This window comes from Kwoniella mangroviensis (assembly GCF_000507465.2).
Source record: "Kwoniella mangroviensis CBS 8507 chromosome 1 map unlocalized Ctg01, whole genome shotgun sequence".
In the NCBI taxonomy this organism is placed as follows: Eukaryota; Fungi; Basidiomycota; class Tremellomycetes; order Tremellales; family Cryptococcaceae; genus Kwoniella; species Kwoniella mangrovensis.
The window spans coordinates 4,293,564-4,321,525 of NW_027062533.1; the positions used below are offsets into that span (position 1 = coordinate 4,293,564).

A 27,962-nucleotide genomic window follows, 5' to 3' on the forward strand; every position below is an offset into this window, starting at 1 on the left:
CCATGAAGCCAGTGTGGACATATCAGATACAAGCTATTGTCATCTTTACACTCACAGGACAACCAAGACCCGCTGCTGCGAATCGGAGTGGACTGTAAAGGTAGCTTCACCAATATCACATGGTATGTCTATACAGGTACACCCACAACAGTCAAGCATTCAAGCGGGAGATCCGATACGTATGTGAGAGAATAAATAAGCCTAATGAAGCAGCAGCCAACAGTGAAGAATAGGTGAAATACAAATAGTCACTTATTTTCCATCGAGTGAGAACGCTGTCAACTTCTGTTCGTCTCATCCTCTATCAACCACAGTCCACGTGTTCAATCAAGCTTCTATCTCCGTTTCATCATCGTACACACGCTGAATGCATCATCATCTGTATGTCGATCTATATGCCACAAACAACCATGACATTAATATTTCTCGTATTTATATGGACTTATACCACATCCGGCCATCGGAAAATATGTGACACCAACCCGACCAACCCAAAATCCCAAAATATAAGATCTTCGCTTCTCGGGGTTTATTCATGCTGCCCTTTAACGTGTTCTGACTGCACTGCGCGATAAGACGTACAATATTCTTCACCGGTCAAGTCTCAACTCTGTTCGGAGATGGAGAGGAGAGATCTGAGTACGACGCTCAGGTCGAGGGTGAAGTTGTACCTTTGATCGTTGTGAAGATCGTGAAAATGCAAAATAACGATCTGCGCGTCCGAATTAAACAATCGCATCGACTACTCATCTATTTTACCACTGTACGTTCACCTTCAAACTCGGTTGAACTACATGATTATGCTTCCTTCTCCTGTTATGGGATCTTTACATCTTTATGCACTTGCAAAGCAACGATCATAAGGCTGACATGGACTCAGGAATCGCAGAAAACAAGACCCTTACTTTACCTTACCTTCCCAAATATCTGGGTAGGACGAAAAGAGGCTTGCTCGCAGGTTGGGTATTTTGGTATCTTGTCAATTTTGAACCCTTCACGTTGATCCGAATAAAATGAATCCGGATGGGCGGTCGGGATGGACCGCAGATCTTCAGAGGGGAAAAGTGATACTCTGCAGTGATTTCATGGGTCTCGTCTGAACGAATCAACCAATCTTACGTCGGACTGACTGGATATTTCCTGACTGGTATGCACTTGTAAGGGTAAAAATCAAGGTTCATCGATCCACACTGTTGATCCCATTATTCTGGTGAGATCGTGCCTGATCAATCTCCTTGTGTTGAGGGAAATCCAACGCGGAGCTTGTTCGCTCTCTCTTCCCTTCGAACTTTACTCTCACACCTCTCCGCTTCACATCTACGTGAGATCAAATAGAGAGATTCTTCTCATGTCTTAAGACAAGACACAAACACTTGGCAAAAGCATCAACAGCGACATCGCGTTATCTACCTTTCTGCATGCTTCGATGCGTACGAGTAGTGTCTGAAAGTTTGGAACATGAGTCGGATTGCGAAGTGCCTTGAGGTGAAATATTAAGGGAAAAGGACAACTCTTAATTGTCCGATTCCGAACCTTTTTCGTCAAGCAGAGAGGGAAAAGGCAAAAGAGGAGAGAGTGATCGGAATTAGAATAGCCCCACCTGCCTACCACCCTACGACCCCCGAAAGACCCATAATATCGCAACTCGAGGTTCCAATCCTCCTATGCATCACCAAACTCACAGCCTGTCAATTTTATTCCCACTGTACTTTCTTTACGAGTATCTGTCAACAATCTTCACATACGTTAAATTATACATACACATTAAAGATAACAACGTTGATAAATAGATAACCTCACTCGACATCATCACTTTGATCCATCGACTTGCGCCCCGATCAGTCACGCGCACGTACCCCTTCTCACCCTTACCAAAGAGAGGAAAGGACATTTCAGGAATCTCGCTCAATTTTGGCAGTCACACTCACTCAATCAATCAGCAGCGTAAAGGTATCTCTTGAGAAGGATACACACATACACACATGGAGTGATCTGAACTTACGCATAAGAAGAGAGACAAGGCGTCAGAGATCAGTCACACGGACCTTACACCACCACGGAGAACCATCTATACGATCACCATCAACGCACCGACGTTCACCATTCCTATAATAACATCCAAGATACAGGAGTATCGATAGATAATAGGACCCCGTTCACATCTCCCGCTCATACCGCCAGAGCCCTATCCCATATCACCATACTTCATACTTCATATTTCAATTGAGACCAGCTCAGTCTCGGATTATCCCCTCAGATCGATTTGACTCCATCTTGTTTTAGATGAGAAACACAGAGACTACAAGTGGTGCAAGATCAGATCGTATTCAGTAGATCGAAACATTACATGGATCAACCTTAGAAAGGCAATACGTTGAAGCATCTCATTGAGACCCGATTCAAGTGAGTCTTCATTGCCACTACCCAGCACTAGTGCTTTAGTGTTACTACTTGATTCGACATTTTATCAACTTTTGTCCGTTCTTTCAAGCTAATCATTTTCCATTTTTTTCTCCATCTTTTAGACTATTTTGATCGTCATCATCAATCAACTCCAACTATCTCACCACTGCACAATCATACACAAAAGCACCAGTATCTTTCCACCTCTTTCCAATGTCAGACCCTTCACATCCCGGAACCAGCTCTGGGCGACCATCGACGTCAAGTGGGAGACGCGTTGGTACGGGAAAAGGTAAACGGAGGCAGCCCACGGCGAGGTTAGACACGGCCGCTTCAGGGATCAGCGCAGATGAGTTACCTGAACAAGAGTTTTACAAAGAGGGAGACGATGAGGATGAAGACGATTTTGATGAAGAGGAGGATGAAGAGGATGAAGAAGTCTTTGCATTTCATCGACCCACCACCGCCGCTGTACCTGCTTTAGGAACAATTTCAGATTATTCGACATCCCATTCCGGACCTTCTTCCGGTCATCTTCCAAGTACTGCTGGAACGACCACGAACATATCGACCGGTCCTTCTGATGGTCACCTGAATACACCAGGTTTGAGCTTGAGCGATACGCCCCATTCGGTATCTGTAGATGGTAAGGGACCTACTCCAACTGGTGTGATCGACGTGGGAGGACATCTTCCTGAACTCATATACGATAAGTCGAACCCTCCACCTTTCAGCGGTCGATACAATCCCAACAATTCTTCTTTCGCATTCACGATGTCGTCCGCGGACGAGTCGACCGGTGGTGCGCCTGTCATAGCTAAGAAATCGCGAAGACCCCATTCAGGCGCATCCTTAATGGATACATTGAATCGTAGAAGAGGGAAAAGCTCGAGTTCAAGGATGGATACAGCTACGACGGATTTCACTACTACTACCGATATGTCCTTGTCGAGGATTTCAGAAGATTCGGGTTTGTCTGAACCTGGATTATCCTATAGACCTACTACCTCGCATAAAAATAGAAGGATGAAATCTTCTGCACCCTTAATTTCGGAGAGTGATCTTACGAGCGAACATGCAAGAGGATATAGTAGGGGTAGTTATGGCATGACTGAAATGACGGGTGATATGACGGTCCCCGATGGAAAGACTACATGGGGAGATGGAATGGGTGGATTACACAAGGAAGCGAGCGATATGGGAGATGAAAGTCTGGGTGTACTCGATCCGGGAATGGTAGAAGAAGATAGTCCATATCCCGAAGTTAGAGCTTCAGTGTCGAACATAGATGATCCTGAAATGCCGGGTATGTCCCTCCTTATTGCTATTGCGTCTTCATAACGACTGCTGATACACTCATGTCACTTAAAGCGCTTACGTTCCGAGCATGGGTATTGGGGATGCTCTTCGTAATCATCGGTTCAGGGGTTAATACGTTCTTCCACTTCCGTACACCTGCCCCTTATATCTCCCCCTTCATCGTACAGTGAGTAACTCAATCGTTGCGTGTCGAAACACACTGATCCATGTCTTTCTACAGAGTTGTCGCGTATCCAGTCGGTAAATTCGCTGCGTGGTTACTCCCAATTACGACCTGGAATTTACCTCGTTTCCTTGGTGGTTCAGAATTCACTTTCAATCCTGGTCCCTTTAATATCAAAGAACATACCATCATCGCGATGATGGCCAATGTCGCGATTGGACCAGCTTACGCTCTCTATGCGATGGTCTCGAGTGAACTGTACTATAAACATAAATTCGGTTATGGCTTCAATATCATGTTAATCCTTGCGACTCAACTCACGGGTTTCACCATGGCCGGCATCTGTCGACGATTCGTTGTTTGGCCAGCTTCTATGATTTGGCCTGGTAATCTGGTTGTCACTGCCAATTTGAACACTCTACATGCTGAAGAAGACGGTTTCCAAGGTGGTATGAGTAGATTGAGGTTTTTACTCATCTGCATGGGAGGTGCTTTCGCATATTATTTCTTCCCAGGTGAGTTCGCCTTACCTCTCGTAGAACAATCAGACACACGAGCCTTGGCTGACACACGTGCTCCAGGTTTCATTTTCACTGCTTTATCATACTTCTCCTATGCTTGTTGGATAGCCCCTAACAACAGGGTCGTCAATCAATTATTTGGCGTTTCTACTGGTCTCGGAATGGGTGTTTTGACTTTCGATTGGACTCAGATTACCTGGATTGGGTCGCCTCTCGTTACTCCTTGGTGGGCTGAAGTGAATATCGGTGTTGGATTTGTCTTGTTCTTCTGGATCCTCGTTCCAATCTTGTACTACAACAATGTGAGCATGAAACATCGTCTTGTGTCAGTGTTCTGAAAGCTGATCAAAGAATCATTTCAGGTATGGGAATTTGCTTATCTACCAGTCAATGTTATACAAGCTGCCGATCGATTTGGTTCAGCCTACGACATCTTCAACATTCTCACACCCGACATCAGATTGAACACCACTGCTTATGCTGAATATTCGCCTGTCTATCTTTCAGCGACGTTCTCGATGACATTCATGTTGGCTTTCGCATTGGCCACAGCATTATTAGTACACACCGCCTTATATCACGGTCCAAGGATCTACCGAGCCATCATTAATGTCAAGACAGAAGCGGATGATATTCATATGAAGCTTATGAAACATTATCCCGAAGTCCCCGATTGGTGGTTCTTAGCTCTATTCGCTGTGGTTTTCGCTTTGGCCGTCACAGCTTTGGAAGTTTATCACACCGATTTGCCAGTATGGGGATACATCGTCGCGGTTGTGCTACCTTTCGTATATATCATCCCATCAGCTTTCATCTACGCCATGACTTCTCAACAACCAGCGATTAACCTCTTGGCCGAATTGATACCAGGTTACATGTTCAAAGGTCAACCTATTCCAGGGATGGTGAGTGGCGCTGTCTGTGAAAGAGGTCAAAGGCTGACATTGCATTGGTGCTGTAGCTGTGCAAAGTCTTTACCGTCCAAACTGTAGCTGCAGGATTACTATTCGTCCAAGATCAGAAACTAGGACATTATATGAAAGTGCCACCTAGAGCTACTTTCATCGCTCAATTGTCGGCCACTGCTATCGCATGTTTTGTACAAAGTGCAACCAAGGAGCTCATGTTCGCCAAAATCCCCGATCTGTGCGCTGCAGGCCAGAAAACATTATTGACTTGTGCCTCTACCAAGGTGTTCTTCACTTCCTCGATTATCTGGTAAGTTCACCCTGATCCTATGCCTGTTTTCTCGCCTTTCACAATTGCTAATATATTGCGAAACCATATCAGGGGGTTGATCGGACCTGACAGATTATTCAGTAAAGGATCGCTTTACCATCCTCAAACTTACGCATTGATCGTTGGAGCAGTATTACCCATTCCTTTCTGGTTATGGGTCCGAAAATACCCTAAATCGATTTTAAGGAATTTGAATTTGCCCGTCGTATTCAGCGGATCATCGTTTATCCCCCCTGCATCTGGTATCAATTACGCTAGTTGGTTATTGACTGGATTCATCTTCCAATTCTGGCTGAGGAGGAAACAATTCGCTTGGTGGTCTAAGGTGAGTGAATCGACCAACTACAACCGTCCACTCGTGCCTGTGCTTGTGCTTGTATTCGTGTGCTGAGTGAATTTTGTTTATGGGGGATCTTCAGTACAATTACGTCTTATCGGCTGCTCTGGATGTCGGTACAGCACTCTCGGCAATTGCGATCTTCCTGTGCCTCGGTTTACCGGGTGCTTCCATCAGTTGGTGGGGTAATACGGTGTATCAGAATAGTGAGTCTAAATTTGTCAACAGTTCACCTCTTTCGCCCTAGCTTACACACCCTCGCTACGTAGCTGCCGATTGGAATGGTGAAAGTGCAAATTATCTCGACGCTCCTGAAACAGGATTTGGTCCTGATACATGGAAGTTATAGAGTAGTCAATTATCGTATCCTCTTAGAACAAATCATGCCGTATGAATACGAGGGTTTAGATGTCGGCGAAGGGCGTGTCATCTCAAGTAATACATCAGTCGATATTCTGACTTGTCAACGGTCTCATCTATTGTGGGAATCTTTCTTGGGATTATGCGTGATTCGAGCTTTTTGGGGGGGTTTTCTATGCTATCAGTACATACATCTTCATGAAATTATACATATAACATAATGTAAAATAGGTTCAAGTAACGCGGTTTATAACATTGACATTCATAACTTGGGAGATGCATATCTACTGTATATGATAGTCTATAAGTCATTGGGTCATTGGCGACGATAGAATGCATTACATAGCACTTTGCTGCGAGTGAATCCAAATTGGTGCGCCCGCCCATCCCGGTACAATACGTAGTATGAAGAAGAAAGAAGCAAAAGGAAAAGGAAAAGGAGAAAGAAAAAAGAAAATGTTTGTATCCAATGTCCTGCCAGTGTGAGATATTTTATACTGTACTGTAAATACATCACTAATCAACCGACATCAGTCGAAGAATTTCCGCAGCATACTGAATAATGATACAGAAACGACGAGAAGGACTCACTGTATCATCGTCCATTCCGGAACATATAGAGATCAGTTGGTGGTCACTATGTCAAACTACCAAGCCGGAGCTAAGTTACGTTGCGTTTCAAAGCAAATGTCAGCGAGAAACAAGACTTAAAGTACTGTATGGAAATGAAGAGGACTCACCTCCACCAGGATTATTCCAATATTGAGGCTTCACTGTCTCGCTTGGGACTGGTAGGGGTTCAGCGATAGGTAGAGGAGCAGTCATAGCTGGTACGACGAGGAGAAGCAGCGGCAGGACAAAAGTCATGATGGACATTTTGGTGACTGGAGTATTTTCGTATTTTCGATCTTCATTTAAATCACCAAGGTGGATAGTTGATGAATGTAGCTTCGTTCTAGAAGGAGGGAAAAATATGTTGTCTCTTGTAGTGGACAACGACGGTACGTGTTTATATACTTGTTGGTGAGCTTAATTTGAAATGATACCTCGTCTGGATCGTGATCTTGATTGTGATTCTGATTTTGATTTCGGTCTATTAACAATATCTTGGAACAGCACATCCAAGAAATGTAACAGAAAGAAAGGAAGAAAGATAAATCACGGTTGACATGAGGTTTAAATTGATCTTAGATGGCAGACATCAATCATCGATTACCGCATCATCCTATCGCACTGGGGGGCTGCGTTGCGGTTGAGATGTGGGAAACCTGAAGATACCTGTATGATGCGATCTGTGTGATGGGAGATTCAAGTTGTGGTCGTCACACCTGCACCTAGTATCCGAAACGAAAGGCATGCGCATTGCGTGGTGTGAGCAGACAACGTACCCTGAGCTGCCTTTTACCCCACTTAATCTCAGCTTAAGGGAGCATCTCAATACGGCTGGGCGGGACGATTGAAACTGTGGTAAGGTGAAGCTCAAGATGAGCTCGGGCTTAATCCCCATTTCGCAATACCACACACACACACTACGCTTTGGTCCCTCATCGCATGTATATTTTCACTTCGTGAGACTCGCAATGCCTTACAAGTCAAGACCCAAGCTTCATTTCACCTGCCTTCCGATGAAGGGTAGGTTGTAGTGTTGGTATTCCTTTGTCCTGTATTCTCCCCCACTTGGATACAGCTCATACTGTAGAAAGACGTCATTGTCACTGTCATTGTAGCCTTGAAGTGAAGTCCTTCATGTACAGATTCATTCGCTTTCTTGATGCATGCTGTGCAAGAGCTGTCATGTTTACTTACTTGATGATCAACTTCAATAAATTTTCAGTACATATCAGGTATGTAATCATCGTGTCCGTGAGAACATTCTCTTTTGGAATATCACGTCGATTTGATCCTTGATCATTCGAGCAACTTCATTTTAGGATGGACATGCGTTTTGATTAGATTGTACCTTTCGGCATATCACCCATCAACCATCAGCCATCAAAGTGCGGCACGAGGTGTTACCCACTTCCCCACCTGGCATTGAAAAGAGGGGAGGGCGTAACGCTGATGGAATCCCTCTCGAATCTCGAGATCTTGACTTGCACATTGGGATCAAGTCCAACTAAACAACTATCATTCGTACTGTAATCGTCGTGGAAATTGGGGAAAATCAGATAACATTTCAGATAAAGGTGTATGAGCCAAGATCGTATCGATGTCGATCATCTAGCCAAGTTTAATGCCAATCACCTGGGATCGTCGATCATACCATCAAATCAACCAACTATCGATCAAAGATCAAAGATCAAAGAATTATTCGGATCCAGAACTTTATTTTGCATAGCCTCGATCGGATTGATGCAACGTCGTGGTGACATCAAAGGTTACTCGTTGATAGGGTTTTACTTTTTATTCAGTTCGATACTGTATACATACATGTGTCATAAAGGAGACGGTATCAAGGTGACGCATGAGTTCATCTATGGCAGAACCGATGATATCCATACGGAACAGGAGGGCAGGGGATAAAATGATAGGTTTCCCTTAATTCGTCAATCCTCTTCTTCAAGGGCATCTTTTGCGTCTGTATTGAAAAGCGTGAATGAACTTTGTACAAAATATCTTTCACATCAACCAGAACAAGGTCAAGATCCGAGAATGGATCAATGATGAATGCTCTGTCTTCTGCTGGCGCATGTGTTTGTTGTTGCGGAGGCGCGATTAGTTAAAATTCTCATATCTCATATCTCTATCTCTTTAACTTCGTATGCAACATCATTTACAACAATTGTACGAAGGAATATGGTGCCCAGATAATAAGAATGGTCAAGAGAACTACATCGATCGATGCCTGTTCCATGGTCATACTGATCTCGATCGAGGAGCTGAATTACTGAAACGAGCATATTCGTAAAGACCTAGAAAAGCAGTTGTTGAAATCGCTTCGGATCGGGATTGCTTACCTCTTTCTTTGGTCTTCGCGCGCTGATCTATGTATCGCTTTATGTCTAGTCCACATCAACGATCATCACAAACTGATGAGTGGCCAGTGCGATCGAATCGAGAATTTCATCATCGGTATGATACATCGTGAAGAAATCTCATCCAATACGATACGAGTATGACATGATTCAGTATGATACAGCTCGTATATTGTACGTTTGTCATGCAGAGTACATCGACCACCTGAATCACTTGGCGGTCGCAGAAGTTACACTCTCGTACCTCTCAATCAATCCTCTCAATTTCCCAACCGCTGCACCTGTACCTGCACCTGAAGCTTCACCTGAAGTCTTACTTCTTCTACCTTGCAAGTATACTCCATCTGGTCCTGCAGATACGCCTTCCTTTGGCGATCCGATTTGCACCGACCCAGTTGAAGCTTTCCGTGAACTGGTAAGAAGTAGCTCAGGAGGTAACGAATACCTTTTCTTCCTATCTGCCACAGTTATTCCTGTAGAAGACTTGCTTTGATCTTCAAATAGCTGACGAGCGGAAGTCACCCTTCCTCCTCTGCCTCCACGAGCAGATTTGTTGGGGTCAGGTGAGATAAAGGGGTCAGTTGATTTATTGGATGTCTGGAATGGGATACGGGATATGTCAGCGATGGACCAGCAGAGCTTGCTTCGCCGACTGCGTTCGTCTCAGTCCCGTGAGGAAGGTTCACATCCCTGAACTCACTGCTTTCGATTCTGTGGCCGACTCTACAGCATTATCTTTATCATCTAGTACACCAATATTATTCGATCCAGTCGTAGATATCTTCTGCGATTCGGGTATGGTATCAGGCATCTCTTCCACACTCCCAAGTGAGGCAGAATGATGATCACATATTCTATGTTCTCTCGCTCTATACAGCCCACCCTCCAAGGAACCATCTTCACTTGACTTATTTTCCTCTTCGAACAGATTTAAGATCGAACGTCGGTGGTCACTACCTCTTCTAGTTGATCTCCTTCTCGGTATTTCCCCTGCTTCATATACGACCATCGGTCCATCATCCACAACCATAGCCTCTAAGCTCTTCACTGTGTCTTTGCTACATCTATGACTCCCACCTTTAATAGGTGAGCTTTCGGGACTCGTGGTGGCTTGTTGACCGTCAAAGTACGAGTCTGGGTTGGTGAATATAATGGGTTTCGGTGACAAGATCTCCGGCGAGATAGGTGACAGAATGGTGGCGGGGATGATGTTGAGGCGTGGAGCTGAAGGTGCCCGAGGACCGTGCAAAGGAGTAGCTCGTCGGGGAGATGGGCTTAGAGTGTAGGTTTGCTCCGCTTTGGCAATCGGCGGACTCACTTCACTTTGGAGCATAGGAGTAAGAGGAGGACTGACACTTCTTCCTCTATTTTTACTGGTCTCTCTGAGATGTCTTGACGTCCTCGTGGCTCGGGATTCTTCTTCCGAGACAGCATATAAGCTCCAATCAGGTTGAGGATAAACATAGTTGATCCGAGGTGGTACAGGCAGGGGATGATAGGGTGGTCGATAGGCTGAGAAAGGGTGTGTGTCTGCTCTAGTAGGTAGTCCAGATATACTATGCCTTTGTTGCTGGAGTTTCGGTCGATGACCTAACGTAGACACACGTTCAGCAGAAATACGATTATCAGGACTTCGTGGGAATGTCGAGGATGTGAGCGCGGTAACTACAGATTGAAGCGGAGCAGACCATCTCTTCTGGGTTACAGGTATAGGAGGTATAGGCGAAGCTGCACCTCGTAATTCCGTTTGAAGCGAATGGTGCTTTAGCCACAAATCGGCAGAAAGGGAAGCCGGATGGAATACATGAATGGGAAGAACCACGACGCTATCTCTTGAAGTAAGAATCAGCTCAGTAAGCCACAGCTATGCTCAACAGTCACCCTTACGCATTGAACGCTTCTGTTGTGACCAAACGAACTCCAAGCCGAATGAAAGGTCCGGCTCGAAAGGATGAGCCATCGGCAGGAGCAATAGATCGTGTCCCTTTTGGAAGGATAAAGTCGACATGATACTTGCTCTCGCTGAAAGGCGAGGTAATGTAACCGTCTGGGTGTGATCGGAAAGCAGAAATGTCAGACCAGACTCTCAAATATGTTAGTCAAAACTGACCTGAGTAGACCCGTTCAAGCAAAATGGTATCCAAGTCAACCATTTGTCCATTAATTTGCTGCACAGTGACTCGCTGGACGATCTCTAGCGTGGGCGACAAAGTCTGTCCAGTTCGTCACTGCATCAACTGATAGTCGAATATCATTTGATAGACATCATGATGATGGACATACTGGTAATCGAGTTTCATTCCTCACTCTCAGTTCAAGCCTTGCCCTCGAACCCTCGACTGCCCATCCATTCGTACTGCTCACGTTGATCTCCAATACCTCGTTTTCCCACTCTTCGTTCAAGACGGCTTGGCTGACAACCTCTTTCGAGTTCAAAGGCAATTTTCCGAAGCCATCGCCGACTCTAGGCAAGATGTCTATCTCCGTAGAGGTATGCAATATGGAACGTGTCGATGGGAACTCAGAAATTTGCACGATGGCATGTAGGGTGTATGAAGTGAGAGCTGTAGGGTGGATGAATGAAGTAGGCAGAGTGTCAGGTAGGGCCACCCTGATTGGGAATGTCGTAATTCTATCGCCAAGGTCAATACAGAACAACTCAGGTCTGGCAGAGAGGAGAACATACCCTTTACGAGCAGGATGGTCGGCAGCCGAATGGCTCGATGACAAGGGATTATCGTCGCAAGCGTTGGAGACTGGTAGTCCAGGTCCTAGTGTAATGAATGTGTGGGCATACGGTAGAGTGGTGTCGACAATTCAAGGTTGGCTCACCTTGAAAGGCAAGTGAGGTCTGCCAGAAGGTTTTTTGGATCACCTCGTTCATCGTTCTCGCATCTGATCCATCAATTTAGCGATATCGATTGTAGAAGACCCACTTACGTTCTCTTCCTACCATTTCCACTTCTATCCTACCCAGGCTTATCGTATGTGCGACCGTACATTCTAACTGCAATGTACCCATCAATTCTTCACCTGGATGAAAGATCGGATGATCTCCTTGATTCTCATCGTTGTGCGCTGGCAAGCCGAGAAATATGGACAGATATGGATGAGAGGTGATGGTATGCGGTAGTTCCGGTCGAGACATTATCTATACATAGTCAGAAGTGTACTGTGAACAATGCGTTAGGATGGATTGTGAGTCCGGTCTGCATTGGTTCGTATGGCAGAGTAGAACTGTGATATCCGGTGAAGAGTGCAAAGGCAGCCAGAGTGATCCCAAAGCATGCATGCATGATGGTGAGCTGAGTGGTCTGTGATAGGGCTACATGCGTGTGAGGATGGTGTGTGGTTCTTCGTTGTTAGTGCACGTTAAGCAAACACACAACACACTACCCGGCCGGTGCACCATGTTTCATCATGCTCTCTGTGGCAGCTGGGTAAGTGATATGTTCCAAGATCGCTGGTAGCGACAATGGTCGACCCGCTCCTCTGAAGGGTCTTTTCATGGAGCAGGTATTTGGCAGTATTCTCGCTACAAGCATTGTCCTTCAGATTCTTCGTCAGTATGGAGGAACCTTACCAAGCTCCCCATGGTCCCATGAGTTGAGTAGAGAAACGCAAACTGCCCAAACGATTCATCGAAACTTGCAAATCTTTCCGATGATGACGTGAAAGTTGTATGCAGCTGTTTCATTTCAAGTTCCTATCCCGCTCCGTCGTCAGAAGTTGAGGCTTGTCCAGGAACCCGCCTGTTGATAGTGAGGCGTCTTGGTATGACAGTGGCTTTTTTCCCTTTAGACATTCCGGATCTGAACATCAGATATCGTCTGGGATGATCTGATGATCTCCCCTACTCATGTCCGCTTTAAGCTGACTCACTCTATTTCATCCGACGCCTTGGGCTTGATAATCTGCTCGTTCAGAGGCAGATTAAAGTATAGGCTCGATTGGGTATTAACCACTTTATCCTGGATCTAAAGTTTTGATTCAGTCGCATTTAGGCGACTCATATCGAGATAGGCGATCGACTATCAAGATGAAATGCTCCTTGCTAATACAACATCACGATTGTTGGTATGATACAGTATTGAGACGGTTGTGACGAAGGAAGATGATGTCAAGCTTAGCCATACTCCGATACGTGCGTCGATCTTACGTCCGCTGATCCTCAATAGATCGGCATCAACAAGCAGAGAGGGGCATGCGTCATTCCGGAATGTGACGGACTGACCGATGATGAAATGTGCAGTCCTGTCTGTACGTCAATTATGATCATCCAGGTCATTTTAGAGTTCAATCCGAGTCAGAACTGTGTTCCCAAGCTATCGCCGGTTCTTGGAACATTTATTGCGGTGTGAGATATGACACATCCGATGAAGCGATAGGATTCGTCTCGCAAATTTGCTACCAATCGCCTGAACGGAAGGAATTTGAGAAAATCGTTTTGTGATGTGCGTCTCTCATTGATCAAGTCCAAACCCTATTTGTCAAAGTTCGAATCAGTAACCACTAGAAACAGGTTCAAGGTACAAGGCACATCCCATCGATCACATCACCTCACATCGCATCACATAACATTCTCACATGTGTACATGACCGCACTGCAGAGGTGGAGCGGACAGGCATACATGCATGCTCCTTGGTCTACCATGATGGCATATGATGTGATGCTTGGATCGCCGTGCCAAGGTGAGCTGGACCGAGGGTGGACTCGCCTCCCCGACAAGCAGGATTATAGACGCGTTTGATCTCTCATGAAACGAAACTCCGCGCACCACCCTCGTTCGGCTCTTCGCCCCACATTCTCAAGTCACGCAAGGGTGCGCGATACGCAGTGGCTTCGGTAGGCTTTTCCCGAAAAAGCTGCGTACTGTGCACACATGCAAATATTCACTCCATGACAGGTGTGGCGCCAAAAGGTGGTTAGTCCGAGTGGTTCACGTGCATCCTTTGCGACCAGAAATTATCATCCAGGAATGCTTTTCTGTGTACTGTACATGTCATTCAACAGAGAAACAAGAGATTGGAAAGTTAATATCCGCGAGACAGCTTCCAACAGAATGATTTTCGAACAGTTCAATTAAGATGTTACGCCGTCGACTTTTGAATACGACGCGTCATGACACAATAAAATATCATTTTGTAATTGGGAAATTGACTTTGTATTAGGAAAAACTGAAACACGTCTGTCTGCTATAATGCTGACCGACGTCATTTACCTTTTCCTTTTGTAGAACAAAGTTACCGCAGGTCTGTGAAATCGTTGGCTTTCTGTAATTTACGACCGGTGCGATTGATGATTGGAAATAACGCCTTCCAAATCCTACAGGTCAAAAAAATAGAAAATTCCTCCGAGCCTATGTGGTTTAACGGGTAAATTCCGCGTCAAAGATCCTCTCTCTATATGCCCTTTATTCCTGTACATAACCAGGGACGGGGAAAGTGTCGGATGTGATGGGACTTTTGCTTTTCTACTGTATTCCATTGCATTTTTCATTTGAACCTGGACTGGGCATTTCAGCAAAACCAAGGAAACGCCTCATTACATTATTTGACCCTGTTGACAAACAGAGGAACCAAACATGTGCCTTGACCTTACGCAAAAGAAAAGGGGTTCTCAGCAGAGGGGAAAGGTGGACGTAGCGTTATGAAAGGACCATACGATTATTTACCGATTGATTCCATCTCCCTTTCTCTTCCTCTCATTCACCTGAACATCACCTGTGTATATATCTCGTCACATACTCGAATACACCACCACCACTTGTTTTCTGTCACGTAAGAGGCATAACAGCGTATTTGTCCCCACAATCAGCCATAACGACTCTCCAATCCTCCTCTTATTCTGATTTAAGGAATTAATCCGTTGAGAAAAGCGCCTAGACCGGTACCTGGTTTTCCCCAAGTTATTTTAGCACATCGCACATCATCGCATCGACCCACGTCGTAGGACTCGCATTTGTTCTTCGTGGATATATATAGCGTCGATTCTTTGCAGATCACTTTCCCCATACTATCCTTTGTCGCCTTCAATCCCATCTTGTCGTATATCAAGTTCCACTCTCACACTTACACCCAAATCTCCCAATCACACAATCAAGATGAAATTCTTCTCTGTCGCCCTTGTCGCTACCATTGCCTCAGTAGCCATCGCCGCCCCTGTTCCAGAACCCACCGTTGCTCCCGAAGGCTTCTGGAATCCCGGTGGTGCCCCCGCTTGGAAAAGAGAGGCTGAACCTGCTGTGTCTGCCCAAGGCTACTGGAATCCCGGTAAGCCTTTCCGATCCATTATGTCTTGACGCCAACTCAAGCTGAGATGCCTTCAATCGATAGGTGGCGCTCCCGCTTGGAAGAGAGAAGCCGCACCAACTGTAACTGCACAAGGCTACTGGAATCCCGGTGGTGCTCCCGCATGGAAAAGAGAGGCTGAACCTGCTGTGTCTGCTCAAGGCTACTGGAATCCCGGTGGTGCTCCCGCATGGAAAAGAGAGGCTGAACCTGCTATGTCTGCCCAAGGCTACTGGAATCCCGGTGGTGCTCCCGCATGGAAAAGAGAGGCTGAACCTGCTGTGTCTGCTCAAGGCTACTGGAATCCCGGTGGTGCTCCCGCCTGGAAGAGAGAGGCCGAGCCAACTGTCGCTGCTTAAGGCTCCGGTAACCCTGGTGAGTTCGATACATCATCTACTGTTGAACTCCAATATGAATACTGATGGGTTTATTGTCTATCAATAGGTGGTGCACCAGCCTGGCAAACAAGTCATGGGAGGTTGATCCTTTCGCTTCGTTTATCTGCTCTTTTTCTTCTTCTTTGTCGACTTTGTTCTTCCACTTTGACATCATTATAAATGGTCCTGTCTTATCTTTTTTCAATCATTGTTACACATATATATTAGAAAGGACGGGACATTGTTCGCTATCTGTCGTTTGTCATTCATTGGCCATTGATCATCCATCTTTCTATACAAAAATAGACATCTTGTTACTCTCATTGATTAATTAACTTAGACAGTTGGTATGGTATATAAACCTCTAATCTCTCTTGAATGGAATCGCAAACGGATAATGCAAATGGGAATAATCGTGACCCATCCTTGAGATGGCGTTGGTACATTGCACTACATAAATTTCAATCAGCGGGACGACACGTGCATGATTTGTACTTTGAGAGGAAACGATGATTATCCGCATTGTAGATCGTACTTAGAACGATACCGTACAGATGACCGAAGTGGCTGTTGGTCCACCTAGGCGTTACCCTTTTTGTCAAGTCATCTTTCCGAAATACTCAACATTAAACATCATATATTGGTCTTCTGCATCTACTCACATGTGCTACTTGTCTAGAGAAGCAAAGGTCGTCATATTGCTCGCAAAGCCACAACTCTTTGAACGAATACATAGTACAGCCCGTAAAAGCGTACTGTAAACCCGAAAAATAGATCACGTCCGACCGAAAAACAGTTAGCAGACATATATCGTGTCTCACACAACTATGAAACCGCCGAGCTGGCGACTCACCGTTTCGTCTCATATTCATGTTGGTCCAGATCAAGGATGTTATGGTATGAAGGTGCATGTCATAGTGACGGTGCAGGTGCTGGACATATACCTTGGATGTTGGCGTGTCCGTGGCATTCTTTGCCGGTCAGGTTCATGAAGGGATTACTTACAGTAAGTCAAGAATTGCCTGAGCTGCCGATTCTTTATGATACCGATGACGATCAACCAGTGCCGATCAATGAAGGGGGGGTACGTACCAATCAGAGCCTAAATGTACAAGATCCCCGAAGGAAATACAATTTCAAGGTACCATCAATAGGCCCAGACATAGACCAGAATCAACTTGATAACAATTGATTTTATCGATAATTGACTTTTAGTCAATTCCTCATGGTGACTGACTGACTGAATGACCCTATTTCACTAATATTTGAATTGAGATTGAATGTTAAGGTATGTAACTATGTTTCAATGTGGAGCTCATCCTGCATATGAAGAACAAAGAGGGTCTTTACTGTCCTCCAGACCGGACTGGGTGCATTCTAGAATTGATCTGGAGTGCGTGATTAGACAAGAGGTGGAAGATGAAGGAACGGCTGAACCAGATTCGAGTCAGGTCGAACGAAACCTGGATTCAAGATGAAGTGTGAATGTAAATTACCAGATACCTATGGTTCACTGCCATATATAAAGCCTCTTCAAGAACGTAGGAAGCGTAAGCATTCATCCCTTACAACAGGACCCAGCATCCTCTCGAAGCCAAATAACCAGACGACCATCATCACATCATGCAGCCATCTACATCCAAACTAATCATGGCATTCACCTTCATCCTTACTCTCTCGTCAGTCAGCGCTCTGCCGATCGTTCAAGGTGAAACTCAACCGAGTCAGGAAGGTGGAGCGGACGTTTCTGTCGATGTTCAAGGTTTCGGTGCTCCAGGTAAGCTTTGTTTAATATTGCAGTTGTCGTGCTCAAAGTCCCAAAAGGGTTGGATATGGACTGATGTCGTTCTGCATTATGTCAGGTGGAGCTCCCGCTTGGTGATGGTTTGTCGCCAGATACCAAAACCCGAGACAGAACAGGATCATCACATCCTCGAATCGCAAGTGAGATGACAAGTATAACTTTTAGGAGTCCAAGGGGAAAACGATAAGATCTGACGGAATAGAATTGAAAATAATGATTGATTTGTATAAGTACCGCAAGTGAATGAAACTACTGTACCATCTGACAAGATGACTCACTCAATAAGAACATGAAAGTGTGAGAGGACTGTAGGTAATTGTGTGGAACAAAGACAGGATGTAAGTCTCAAATTTATAAGTAAGTCTTTTTGAAATGTATCAGGTTACAATTTCATTTTCTTTTGCTGCATACAACGTCATTCTCTGCATCTCATCTATATAATCGAACAACATCTACAACACAACATAACATCACTTCACTCTTTCCCTCTCAGCTTTAACAGCTTTCAACTCTTCCAACCTCTGTTTCAATTTCGGTACGGTCAATAACTTATGTTCCAAATCCTGTTTCTCTTCCTGCAAAGCCAGTCTCTTCTCTGCGTCTAGCTCGGTACTGCATATCGATAAAAATGACTACTCAGTCAATTTCCATCTATCGTCACTACCGAAAGGAAGAGCAAAGAGACCAACTCACAAGATATACCCTCCTGCTCCATCATACTGCAATACCATCGAATGATATCTCCATAACGAAGGTCGATGGCTGACTGTCATCAATGTGATTCCCAATGCTATCAAATAGACATACCACCAAGTCAGCTGTGCAGCCTGTATAATTACCGCGAATGGGCAAATAGCTTACCAGTCGCATGATCATACATGACTTTTTCAATTTCTAATGTGACAGCACTCGTACATTCATCCAAAATTGCATACTACGCACAGCCCACACATCAGCTCACCGAACCCCTGGAACATAGTTTTGAAATTAAGTCGAACATACCTTAGGTTTATGATAGAACAATCTAGCCATTGCGATTCTCTGCTTATCCCCTCCACTGAGCGCATCCCTCCACTCTCTGACTGTATCCCAACCTCCTTCTCTCTCTACTATATGCCCCATCTCGACTACATCCAGTATCTTTCGAAGATCATCGTCCGATACTCCCTTCCCTCTCATCTCCACTTGCGAGTGGGGGTAGATTATCTGATCTCGTAAAGTTCCCGTACAAAGGTAAGGACGTTGAGGGATATAGGTGAATGATCGAGCGGGTGGTTTGTATACCGTTCCTCCTATTTTACAAGTCAGCCATCGATACCTGATACCGGGTATAGTGTACTTACCATAGACTGGCCAAAGACCGCCAAGGATACGGAATAGACTACTCTTTCCGCCTGTACAGTTCGAGTCAGCTGCTGATCAACTTCTGAATAACCTATCTGCCACTCACATCCATTAGGTCCAACTACCAATAGGTGTTTCTAAGATCTCTCATCAGCTAATCACATCGACAGTGTGATACCACAGCTAAGATGACTCACACCGGGCTCCACGTTGAAACTCATCGATTTCACCAAAACATCACCATTCGGACTGATAAGTGGAACCTGGTCGAACCTTATCTCATCGGATTCAATGATCTTCCCCCGGCCTTGTAGCACTGGGACAGAACCTGATATCAGCTATTGTTCCGCTTTTTTCTCGACACTTCACTTACTCTTGGCATTATCCTCTATTTTGGCACTACTGACCAATTTCTTCTGATAATGACCCGCCTTCACATCTTCCATCGTGTCGAACAGATCCGAGACCCGAGCGGTGTATCCAGCAAGTTCAGCAAGTTCCTATGTATACACCCATCAAAACAGATCAGTATATCGTCTGCGCTGGCCCAATTGGGATAAATCTGACCTTGTAACTGTACATGACCCGTCCAAAAGCATCACTGGAGGACAACAACAACCTCCGGTTGGTAACAAAGCCTGAATTCCCCCATATCATTCAGCAAACTACCATGCAAACGATCATAAGACGAAAACCCTTAGTATGACTCACCTTCCGTTCTCGTACCCAAATCACCACCTTTCATACCTAACATCTCACCTGCGAAAACCGGTATCGCGCAGATACACAGACCCAAACTACCCCAGACCCACTTGATGACCCCTTCTTCGGCCATACCGTGCCATACCCGGATCCTCAATACTCTATTGGCATGTTTGACCAAAGCGAAATATCCTCTTTCAATCACGTTCTTCTCGAATTCCTCGCCGTGGTATAAAGCTACTTCTTCGGCTGATTCGAGGAGCCTTGAGTGGGTGAATCGAAGTTCCCCTTCTAGCTTGGCTATCATTTCAAACAGGAGTGTGTGAGCTGCGTTCAAATTCGAGCATGGGATTGTCAGAAGCTTACCTTCGTGCGCTGCATATGTCCCGAACGGAGGTGTGATAGCTCGTACTGGAATAATGCGCAGGTCAGCCCCCGATGCACATATCATTACTGCGGTAATGTACACTCACATAATCCAGCACTCGTCTGAACTAATATTGTCAAGATGACTAATCCTTCCGCACCGACATTTCTCGATAACTGATAATTGTACAATCTGGAAGTACGAACGAGACAGTCAGCTTAATTTTAAGCTCATATATGAACCGTACAAGGATGGCTCTGAACAGATACACTCACATAACATCCAAAACAGGTTTGGCAATATTTGAATATATCTCCGCCAACTTGTTACTGAATTGTTGAATGTCCACCGTCAGATATTGATCTGCGTTCTTTATCCGATCATCTAAATTTGATAATTTGTAAAACAGCTGTTCTCCTGATATTTGCGCATCCTTATCTGTCTTGAGTAATGAAGAAGATCCAGATGATTTCTCGTGAGTGGTGTCGTTGATAGTGGTAGGAGGCATGATGGGGTCAAGGTATATTTGTAAAGCGTGTTTGGTTAATCTGTCGCATCGAATAAAGACCAGATTAATACCACTATCCTCCTATCTCATGTGAGATAATATGCTACTTATATGTACACTTACCTCGTTCGGTATGCCAGCCCCAGTTCGGATTGAAGATACTCCAACATCGAGTTGGTATAAGTAGCAGGTATAGCGACCAATAACCATTTTGTCAGATTCGTCAAGAACAAAGCCGGTTGAGCGGTGACTAGGGATGATACGATCCTATCGTAGTGATACATGAACTTTATCAGTAGTGTATTTGGTCTGACCTGTCACCATTCTATTTAGCTTACCTTCCATCCAATTCAGCTACATACAAGCTGATACCTGTTCTCGTCACTAAGAATGCAGAATGTAATGCTAACATCGCTGCTTCCCTTGATTTCAGGCTCGGTATAACTATCCGAAGTAATCTCTTGAGTCGGATATGGAATAATGGGTCATTGGGGGATGCAGTCGTCTTCTTCGAGTCTACATGATAGATATGTATAAGTATTATACTCTCCTACGGATATATGAGCATCACATATGTGGCCCTATCATCCTCACTCACCTTTATCCCTCCTCCCCCTTCCTGACCCACCTGATCCACCACTCTTGTTACTCGTTCGGCCGGTCAACGCAGCGAATGTCGTTCCAAGACAATATAGCACAAACCCCGCTGTCAGTGTCCGCTGAACTAACGGTCGGTGCTGGAGGTACACATTGAGGAATTTACGTAGATTCGCCTGGACCGACTCGATTGATGGATTGTGCTTGGTAGGCGATGACATTGTTCAGGGTTGTCATGTGTAGATTCGGTGATTCGCGACTATGATAACAGTTGTGTATAATCTCAAGAGCATGCACTGCTATGATAGCAGGTCTGATTGTCAGTATGAACATGAATATCGAATCAAGTGGACTGAATTGGATAGGGATGGACAAAACAGCGTGGATGATGGATGATGATGGAGCCTCTAAACACCTCATACCCGGTTATCCGCAAGACCCGTTTAACCGGACTGCAGGCTCAATTGTAAAATGATTCAATTCAATTCAATTCATCCATCCATTCAGATTAAAGAAGTAGCATATTATTGTTGTATAAATTCAGATTCAACCCTTTTACTCTCGACTGATCAGACAGATAAATATACGAAATAGGATATGGATAGAAGAGAGAAGAGAGAGGAGAAATCAAGTATTGAAAGATCAAATGTTCGTGTGTTACAACTGACAGCGACATCCACACAAGGTCATGTTGACTGTGATTATTCATCGGCTACGGAATCGAGTAACGATAAAGAAGAGATTCGTGATATCAGTAAATGTGATTCAACGATTATGAAATAAAAGATGAAACCAAAACGGGAGGAAGGGCGAAGGTGCACGGTTCAATTCTGAAGGCTTGTTTTTAAGCTTCCGGTTTCTTGGTGGCAGAACCAAAGTTCTCGGTGAATCGACTGAATAAACCTTTGTGTTCCCCTCCACCAGTTGTATTGGTAGCAGGAGGAGTTTCAGGGTCTAACTCGGTTGATGTAGGTTGCGAGTCACCAGTGACGGAGCCAGGTGCTTGTGCAACTTCACCAAGCGTATCTTCAGGTTTGGTGGCAGGGGCAGAACTAGAAACACCTTCGCCCTCTCCGATAGAGGTAGTAGGGAGAGTGGAAGGAGAAGAGAGAGTAGCCTCACCGGTTGTAGGCTCCTCTCTTGCTGGTGCCTTTTCCTCCTTTCTCGATAATTGTCGTTCAACTCCCTTTCCAGCGTTTGATGAGGTCTCAGCCCCGAGCTCGGGCTTGTCTTTCTTGTCGACCTGGTGACATCTATATGAGCATATGTCTATTTGACGGTCATGAATGATGGGCACTCACGACATATCCGTTGGGACCAACTTCTAGAGGAGCAGCTCCACCCGAAGTGTAAGCTGGAACTTCTTCGGACTCCTCATGAGCGTCACCAGCATGCTCGGCTTCTTCCTCTTCCTCTTCAGCTTCTTCGACTGAGCTACCTTCTTCATCATCTTCCTCTTCCTCTTCTTCCTCCTCTTCGTCGGATCGGTAACTATATTGTCAAATCGATTTAGCAAGTGACTAACCCCAAATACAGAAGATCAAACTTACCCAACACTGAGGACAGCTCTTTGAACATCACCGTGTCTTTCCATTTGTTCACTTGCGACCAAGTACCTAGCGACGAGCATTCGGAGGTCATTCCAGACTTCCATCATCTCCTCGTGACTCCTAGCTCTAAAGGTGAATGCAGTTTCGGAGCCTCTGAATAAACCTTTACCACCGGGTGTCTTACCGTAAGCTGATGTACCGTCCTTTCGACCTTCGATGTGGAACTTGTGAGATTTGGCAGTAGTGGCAGAAGAAGGTGGACCAAGAGTACAGGCAGGCAAGAACAATGACCAGACAGGGTGGGTAGCAGTGGTAGGATCCGATGAAGCGTATTCGTGCAAGTAACCAGCAGGAGTGAGAACGTAGAAACCTTCTTTGTAGGTCTTGGTGAATCTCTTCTTTCGTTCGAGTAAACCAGTGTGAACGGGAGTGACAGCGGGATCGGTTTTTCCTGGGTAATCGATCATTTCGGGGTTTCTGAGAGGAGTTTCAGGATCAAGCAAGTGGTCAGATCGAGCAGCGAATGAGACCCATTCTCTGTCTGGCATCAATTGGGCCATGTTCACACCGAGATGTCTCCAGGTCTCTTGTACGGAGCTGGACATTCGAGTTTGCCATTCATCGAAGGTGGCCCAGGCGGATTGGATGGATCGAACAATACCTTCTTCGAAATGAGCAGAGTTCTGTTGCATGATGATGATGGACTTTTGCAAAGCATTCTCCTCGTTTACTTGTCTTTGAAGTTGCTTGTGAACGGCTTGGTTGACAGCGAAGGGGTCTTCTTTCGCTGAGACTTGCATAGGAGTGTGGGTGACAGCTCCGATGGCTCTTTGGAGATCGGCGATAGCTCTGGTGGAAAGTTCTCTCTCCTTGGCAACTGAAGTAGCGAGTTTTCCAGTATCGTTTTGTACGTTCTTGATGTGAGCCTTGATCTCAGCTCTGAGCTTTTGCAAGTGTTGAACGATTGAAGATTCGATGGTTCGGGCGAGGGAAGAGTGGGAGTCGGCGATCACTCGAGTCTTGTCTCGGATGGTGTAGAACACATCCTAGATAGCCCATGTAAGCTTGGGGTTATATAGAACAAGAAAGAGACCTGCTGCTCACCTGCATACCACCTTCGCCTAAGAACTGATTTCCTGGTCTGAATGGAACTTGAATGACAGCACCGAGCTTGGTGAGTTCTTTTGAAGTGTTGGCTTCAATATCGGCGACACCCTCGAAGTAGGCTGAGGAATCGTTGTCAGCCAAGTGAAAATGAGCCGAACGATAGAAAGAGTTGAACTTACAGATGAGCATCTTTACGATCTGCTTCCAAGCAGTGAATCGCTCGATGAGGATATCAGATGGTTTGAGCTCATGAGGGGCAGTATTCTTCTTGATCTGCAGTTTTAGACGATATCATCAGTTGTTGGGTGTCGGTGTGAAACACAAATGATGTTCCGGTTCACTCACCAAAGATTGATTTCTAGAGACGGTTGAGCCCGCAGTCCTGGACGTAGTCCTCGACAAGGTATCAAAGTGTGACATTGTTGATCGTGACTATCTCCTGGTCTTGACTAGTATTCCTTATGTTGATATCGATTGTTTAGCTTAGGATAGATGTTTGACTGTATGGGCGGCAAGTGATTGTTTACAAAGATGTGAAGAAGGAAAATAGGTTCGTGAGAAGACGAGTGTGAGATAAGGGATATTTATGGATCAGCGTGTGGATGATGAGACTGCGCGATGACGGTGGATGTTTACAATCGACTTACGGTCTTGTAATTATGCGGGGCAGTGAGAGTCAGGATAGATGAGAACAGGAAATGAGAAAAGAGAAGTGAGGAATGAGGAATGAGGAATGAACGATGATGATGATGATGATTATGGGATGGTGTCAGGTCAGGGAGTCAACGTCGTTCATTCCCGGGTGGTGTTACTTTACTGCATTAGGGTAGGATTTAATCTAGTGACGTCACTTCAAGATACCTAATCCGGCAATCAATACACAACGAACATTACATAAACACATGTGCATCTTGTGGCATGTGTGGCGTGGCAGATCTTTCAAAATGTCCGTGCACACGTTGCTTTCACCGCTGCGTGATCTATGTGTCCTCTACGCAAACAGGTATATGAACGACGATTGCTGATACACCCGTGCCAAGCACCTGCTGGGAGCTTTTCTCTGGTAAATTCTGGCCACGGTCTCCTCAGCTCGGTCAGACCTTCACTCAAGTCAGTGCAATGCAGGGCAGAATAGTAGTAGCCTAGATCGTCATAGGTATAGTAAGCTTTGCGGCTATGTTAGAATGTGTGAACACTTATTATTGGTACCCGGTAGCCCCGAAGTAACTTCTCAGTACTAGTCTCACCTTGAGTGAGTGATTCCGTTACCTGATAGAGCATCCGTTGTCAGAAAACGTACGGTCGTCTCTTGCAACAGCAAACTACCTAAAACCAACAGCAAAAGCGTTGAAAGGCAGAATCGAGACTTCATACAAACTTTGGCATCCTCGGTTTTCACCTGTTTTCGGCTTCGTTCCCAAGAATTGTGACCTGAACAGATACACACCAGTCGGTAACAATCAGTTGACCTGGCATCCCGAGATGTAGGATCTGGTCTATACTTACAGAGGGATCTCTTGACTTTCGGAAGATATGTTGTTGTAGATGTCTGAGCGGCTATCGAAGTTACACATATAGATATATAGATATATATCTCTAAAGAAGTTCTTTGGGATGAGGATGATGAAGTGATATCTTGCACGACATTGGGATTAGTCCGTCTTGTATCTTACTCTCTTTGGCAGCGTGTAGGACGAATCTGAACCATCGAACAAAGCACGCACATGGATTCGTAACAACATAGGCAATCAATCCCAAAAAAGAATGATTTTTTATCTCACCAAATGCATCAGTCAAACTAGGATGGCGATCAGTGATGTAAGTCAGAGAAATCGGAACTTTTCATCCAGAGGTGCCCAGAACGGTGGATACAGCGAACGCAATCACCATCGCAGATCCATCATGCATGTCTCTACATACTACCTTTTTTCATTCGTTGATTAATCTTTTCCATCACCATCCCCTTCAGCTTTACATGCCCGACTTCAACTGCGAAGTTTTATTACTACATCTAGGGATTTTTGATGCTTTTCAGATATTCGGCAAGAGCTCTCTCAACGTTCATCTTAGTATCTCCAGCTAAAATGAGTTCATGCTCTCGTTAGCTCTCTTTCCCCCAACGTTTCAATGGGTGATTTACGCAGCAACGGATAAAGACTTACGACCCAAGAATGGTAATCCCGATAATAGCTTCCCGATGCCATTTACCCTTGGATCGGACGGCTAAATTCAGATTACAGTAATGACTATATTAGCTGGAAGTCGGAAGACCGAAGCGCAGAACTATAGTATCGGCGAACCATGAGATCGTAGGACCATAGGATTATCGCATGAATACATACGGAAATGGATCCATTCTCAATCTTTTCAACCGCTCCCTTCCGGTCCTATCATTGTTTCCTCAGCCGAGGTCAGCCCGTAATGAAGGATGAATCGAATGATTTGATCTTCCTTCAACGTCGGATTGGCTCAGTATACTACAACTCACACTGTCAAGTTTGATAATTCCCTTTTTCTCCAATTCTCGAATCTGATTCACGATTTCTTGACTGTTCAAAGAGTCAGCACGATGAATCTATATCTGGTCCAATTAATGAAGTGGCTTACGGAGTGGGTTCTTTGTTGTCAGCTGACATTTCTTATAGATCGAATATTGCTTGTATGAAATGGTAGATATCGATCGTGGATGCTTATGCGGGTGAAGGTGAAGATGTATCGACCAGTCGACCCTACCCTCCCTTCTTATCTATACCTAGCAGAAAAGGATCACACTAGTCTGGGTATCGTACGTTGGACACGCATGACACATTCATATTGTCACATTTGATGATCATGACGTCTATCTACGAGCTGCAGTACTACTTCTCGCCATGCATACAAGTCGTGTGTAAGTAGATCTTCCCCATCAAAAATTGTTCGGTTCGGTTCCCACTCACTACTCATCCGTGAATGATCGCAATCTGTCTCACCACATTCACTTGCGACGTAGATAAGTATACGATGTCGTTCATCTGCTTGGCACGAAGTGAGTAGTAACACTCAACTCAACGGCAAGTCGAGGTAGCCTCAGAGTGTAGAGCGTATTTTGGAAGTACGTCGATCGGATTATGCCTATGTATCTTATCATTCATAACCTTATTATAGTCATGTATACATCACCGACTTTTCTTTCTCTTCTGACCAGTCTCGTCTTTTCCAACCACCAACCATCCCTCGCCCCAACCACCTTTGGCATCTCCCAATTCCCACCCTCCTACCCCCCCTACACCTTCCCACAAGTACTCTACCTTTTTGCGTATCTGGCCGACCAGAGATCCAGAATGGTATATCGGTAGATACTCTGTTAACCAGAAATACGCCGCACCAGCTACTAATCCCACAGAATAACCAGCGATGATCTGTATAGGAGAATGATAATGCAAATGCCACCTACAGTATGAACAATTTCACATATTCAGCTGACATTTCGCGGAAAGATATCAATCAGGAAATTGAATGCTGACGTACCTAGAATATGATACACCTATTGACCAAATGACCAATCCCAAAATGTAAATCCCATTCCGAACCTTTCTCACCACTCCTAATCTACCATTCCCATTTCCCTCCCTCTGACCTCTCGAAGCAAGAGTCCAAGAATATCCTATACCCCATGCAACCAAGAATCCAGCAGCTTGCGAGTGAGAGCTAGGCATTCCATAGCCTGTACCCACTTCTCCATGGCCCATATAGGGTCTATCCCCTTTCAGCAACCTTTTCAAGATCCACGATAATACTTCATTACCCAGTTGTCCAGCTGCCAGTAAGAGGATCGTCAAGCGTCTGGTGAAGATCAACAAAGTGAAATAGGATACGAAGAGGAATATCGGCGAGAGGGACAGTAAAGTTAATGGTATGGAAAGTGGGTGGGTGGGGTCGTATAGGATGTGAGTGAGGGAGAATGATTTTAGCGGAGGGAGTGGAGGAAGGGATTTGTTGGGATCGAGTGAGGACATGT

At 45.1% G+C, this 27,962-nt stretch overlaps 7 protein-coding genes across 7 annotated transcripts; 2 read left to right on the forward strand and 5 right to left on the reverse strand.

The window, feature by feature from the left end:
- Positions 1-2,616: 2,616 nt before the first annotated feature.
- On the forward strand, positions 2,617-6,332 carry I203_101598 (OPT family small oligopeptide transporter; the record flags this gene model as incomplete). Its single annotated transcript, XM_019148919.1, has 9 exons — positions 2,617-3,709; positions 3,775-3,889; positions 3,944-4,401; positions 4,468-4,709; positions 4,770-5,312; positions 5,369-5,625; positions 5,698-5,971; positions 6,066-6,189; positions 6,253-6,332. 9 exons carry the CDS (start codon positions 2,617-2,619, stop codon positions 6,330-6,332), a joined length of 3,186 nt encoding a protein of 1,061 aa, XP_019001938.1.
- Positions 6,333-9,528: 3,196 nt separating this feature from the next.
- I203_101599 (uncharacterized protein) lies at positions 9,529-12,466 on the reverse strand (the record flags this gene model as incomplete). Its single annotated transcript, XM_019148921.1, has 7 exons — positions 9,529-9,915; positions 10,019-11,144; positions 11,206-11,365; positions 11,429-11,531; positions 11,602-12,089; positions 12,151-12,213; positions 12,259-12,466. 7 exons carry the CDS (start codon positions 12,464-12,466, stop codon positions 9,529-9,531), a joined length of 2,535 nt encoding a protein of 844 aa, XP_019001940.1.
- A 2,956-nt stretch (positions 12,467-15,422) lies between these two features.
- Positions 15,423-15,968, forward strand: I203_101600 (uncharacterized protein; the record flags this gene model as incomplete). The annotated part of the gene is made up of 2 exons (XM_065516914.1): positions 15,423-15,525; positions 15,655-15,968. The coding sequence occupies 2 exons, from the start codon at positions 15,423-15,425 to the stop codon at positions 15,966-15,968; spliced, it is 417 nt and encodes a 138-aa protein (XP_065373732.1).
- Positions 15,969-18,260: 2,292 nt separating this feature from the next.
- Positions 18,261-21,529, reverse strand: I203_101601 (uncharacterized protein; the record flags this gene model as incomplete). The annotated part of the gene is made up of 16 exons (XM_019148923.1): positions 18,261-18,402; positions 18,484-18,580; positions 18,652-18,724; positions 18,793-19,082; positions 19,134-19,184; positions 19,241-19,271; positions 19,332-19,450; positions 19,508-19,634; positions 19,702-19,772; positions 19,846-20,136; positions 20,203-20,247; positions 20,310-20,395; positions 20,479-20,751; positions 20,835-20,978; positions 21,050-21,227; positions 21,310-21,529. 16 exons carry the CDS (start codon positions 21,527-21,529, stop codon positions 18,261-18,263), a joined length of 2,238 nt encoding a protein of 745 aa, XP_019001942.1.
- Positions 21,530-22,152: 623 nt separating this feature from the next.
- I203_101602 (uncharacterized protein) lies at positions 22,153-24,385 on the reverse strand (the record flags this gene model as incomplete). Its single annotated transcript, XM_019148924.1, has 6 exons — positions 22,153-22,551; positions 22,610-22,799; positions 22,859-23,904; positions 23,963-24,084; positions 24,145-24,238; positions 24,311-24,385. The coding sequence occupies 6 exons, from the start codon at positions 24,383-24,385 to the stop codon at positions 22,153-22,155; spliced, it is 1,926 nt and encodes a 641-aa protein (XP_019001943.1).
- A 1,591-nt stretch (positions 24,386-25,976) lies between these two features.
- I203_101603 (uncharacterized protein) lies at positions 25,977-26,601 on the reverse strand (the record flags this gene model as incomplete). The annotated part of the gene is made up of 5 exons (XM_019148925.1): positions 25,977-26,044; positions 26,128-26,188; positions 26,308-26,352; positions 26,454-26,514; positions 26,573-26,601. The coding sequence occupies 5 exons, from the start codon at positions 26,599-26,601 to the stop codon at positions 25,977-25,979; spliced, it is 264 nt and encodes an 87-aa protein (XP_019001944.1).
- A 519-nt stretch (positions 26,602-27,120) lies between these two features.
- I203_101604 (uncharacterized protein) lies at positions 27,121-27,960 on the reverse strand (the record flags this gene model as incomplete). The annotated part of the gene is made up of 2 exons (XM_019148926.1): positions 27,121-27,394; positions 27,473-27,960. The coding sequence occupies 2 exons, from the start codon at positions 27,958-27,960 to the stop codon at positions 27,121-27,123; spliced, it is 762 nt and encodes a 253-aa protein (XP_019001945.1).
- Positions 27,961-27,962: the final 2 nt, after the last annotated feature.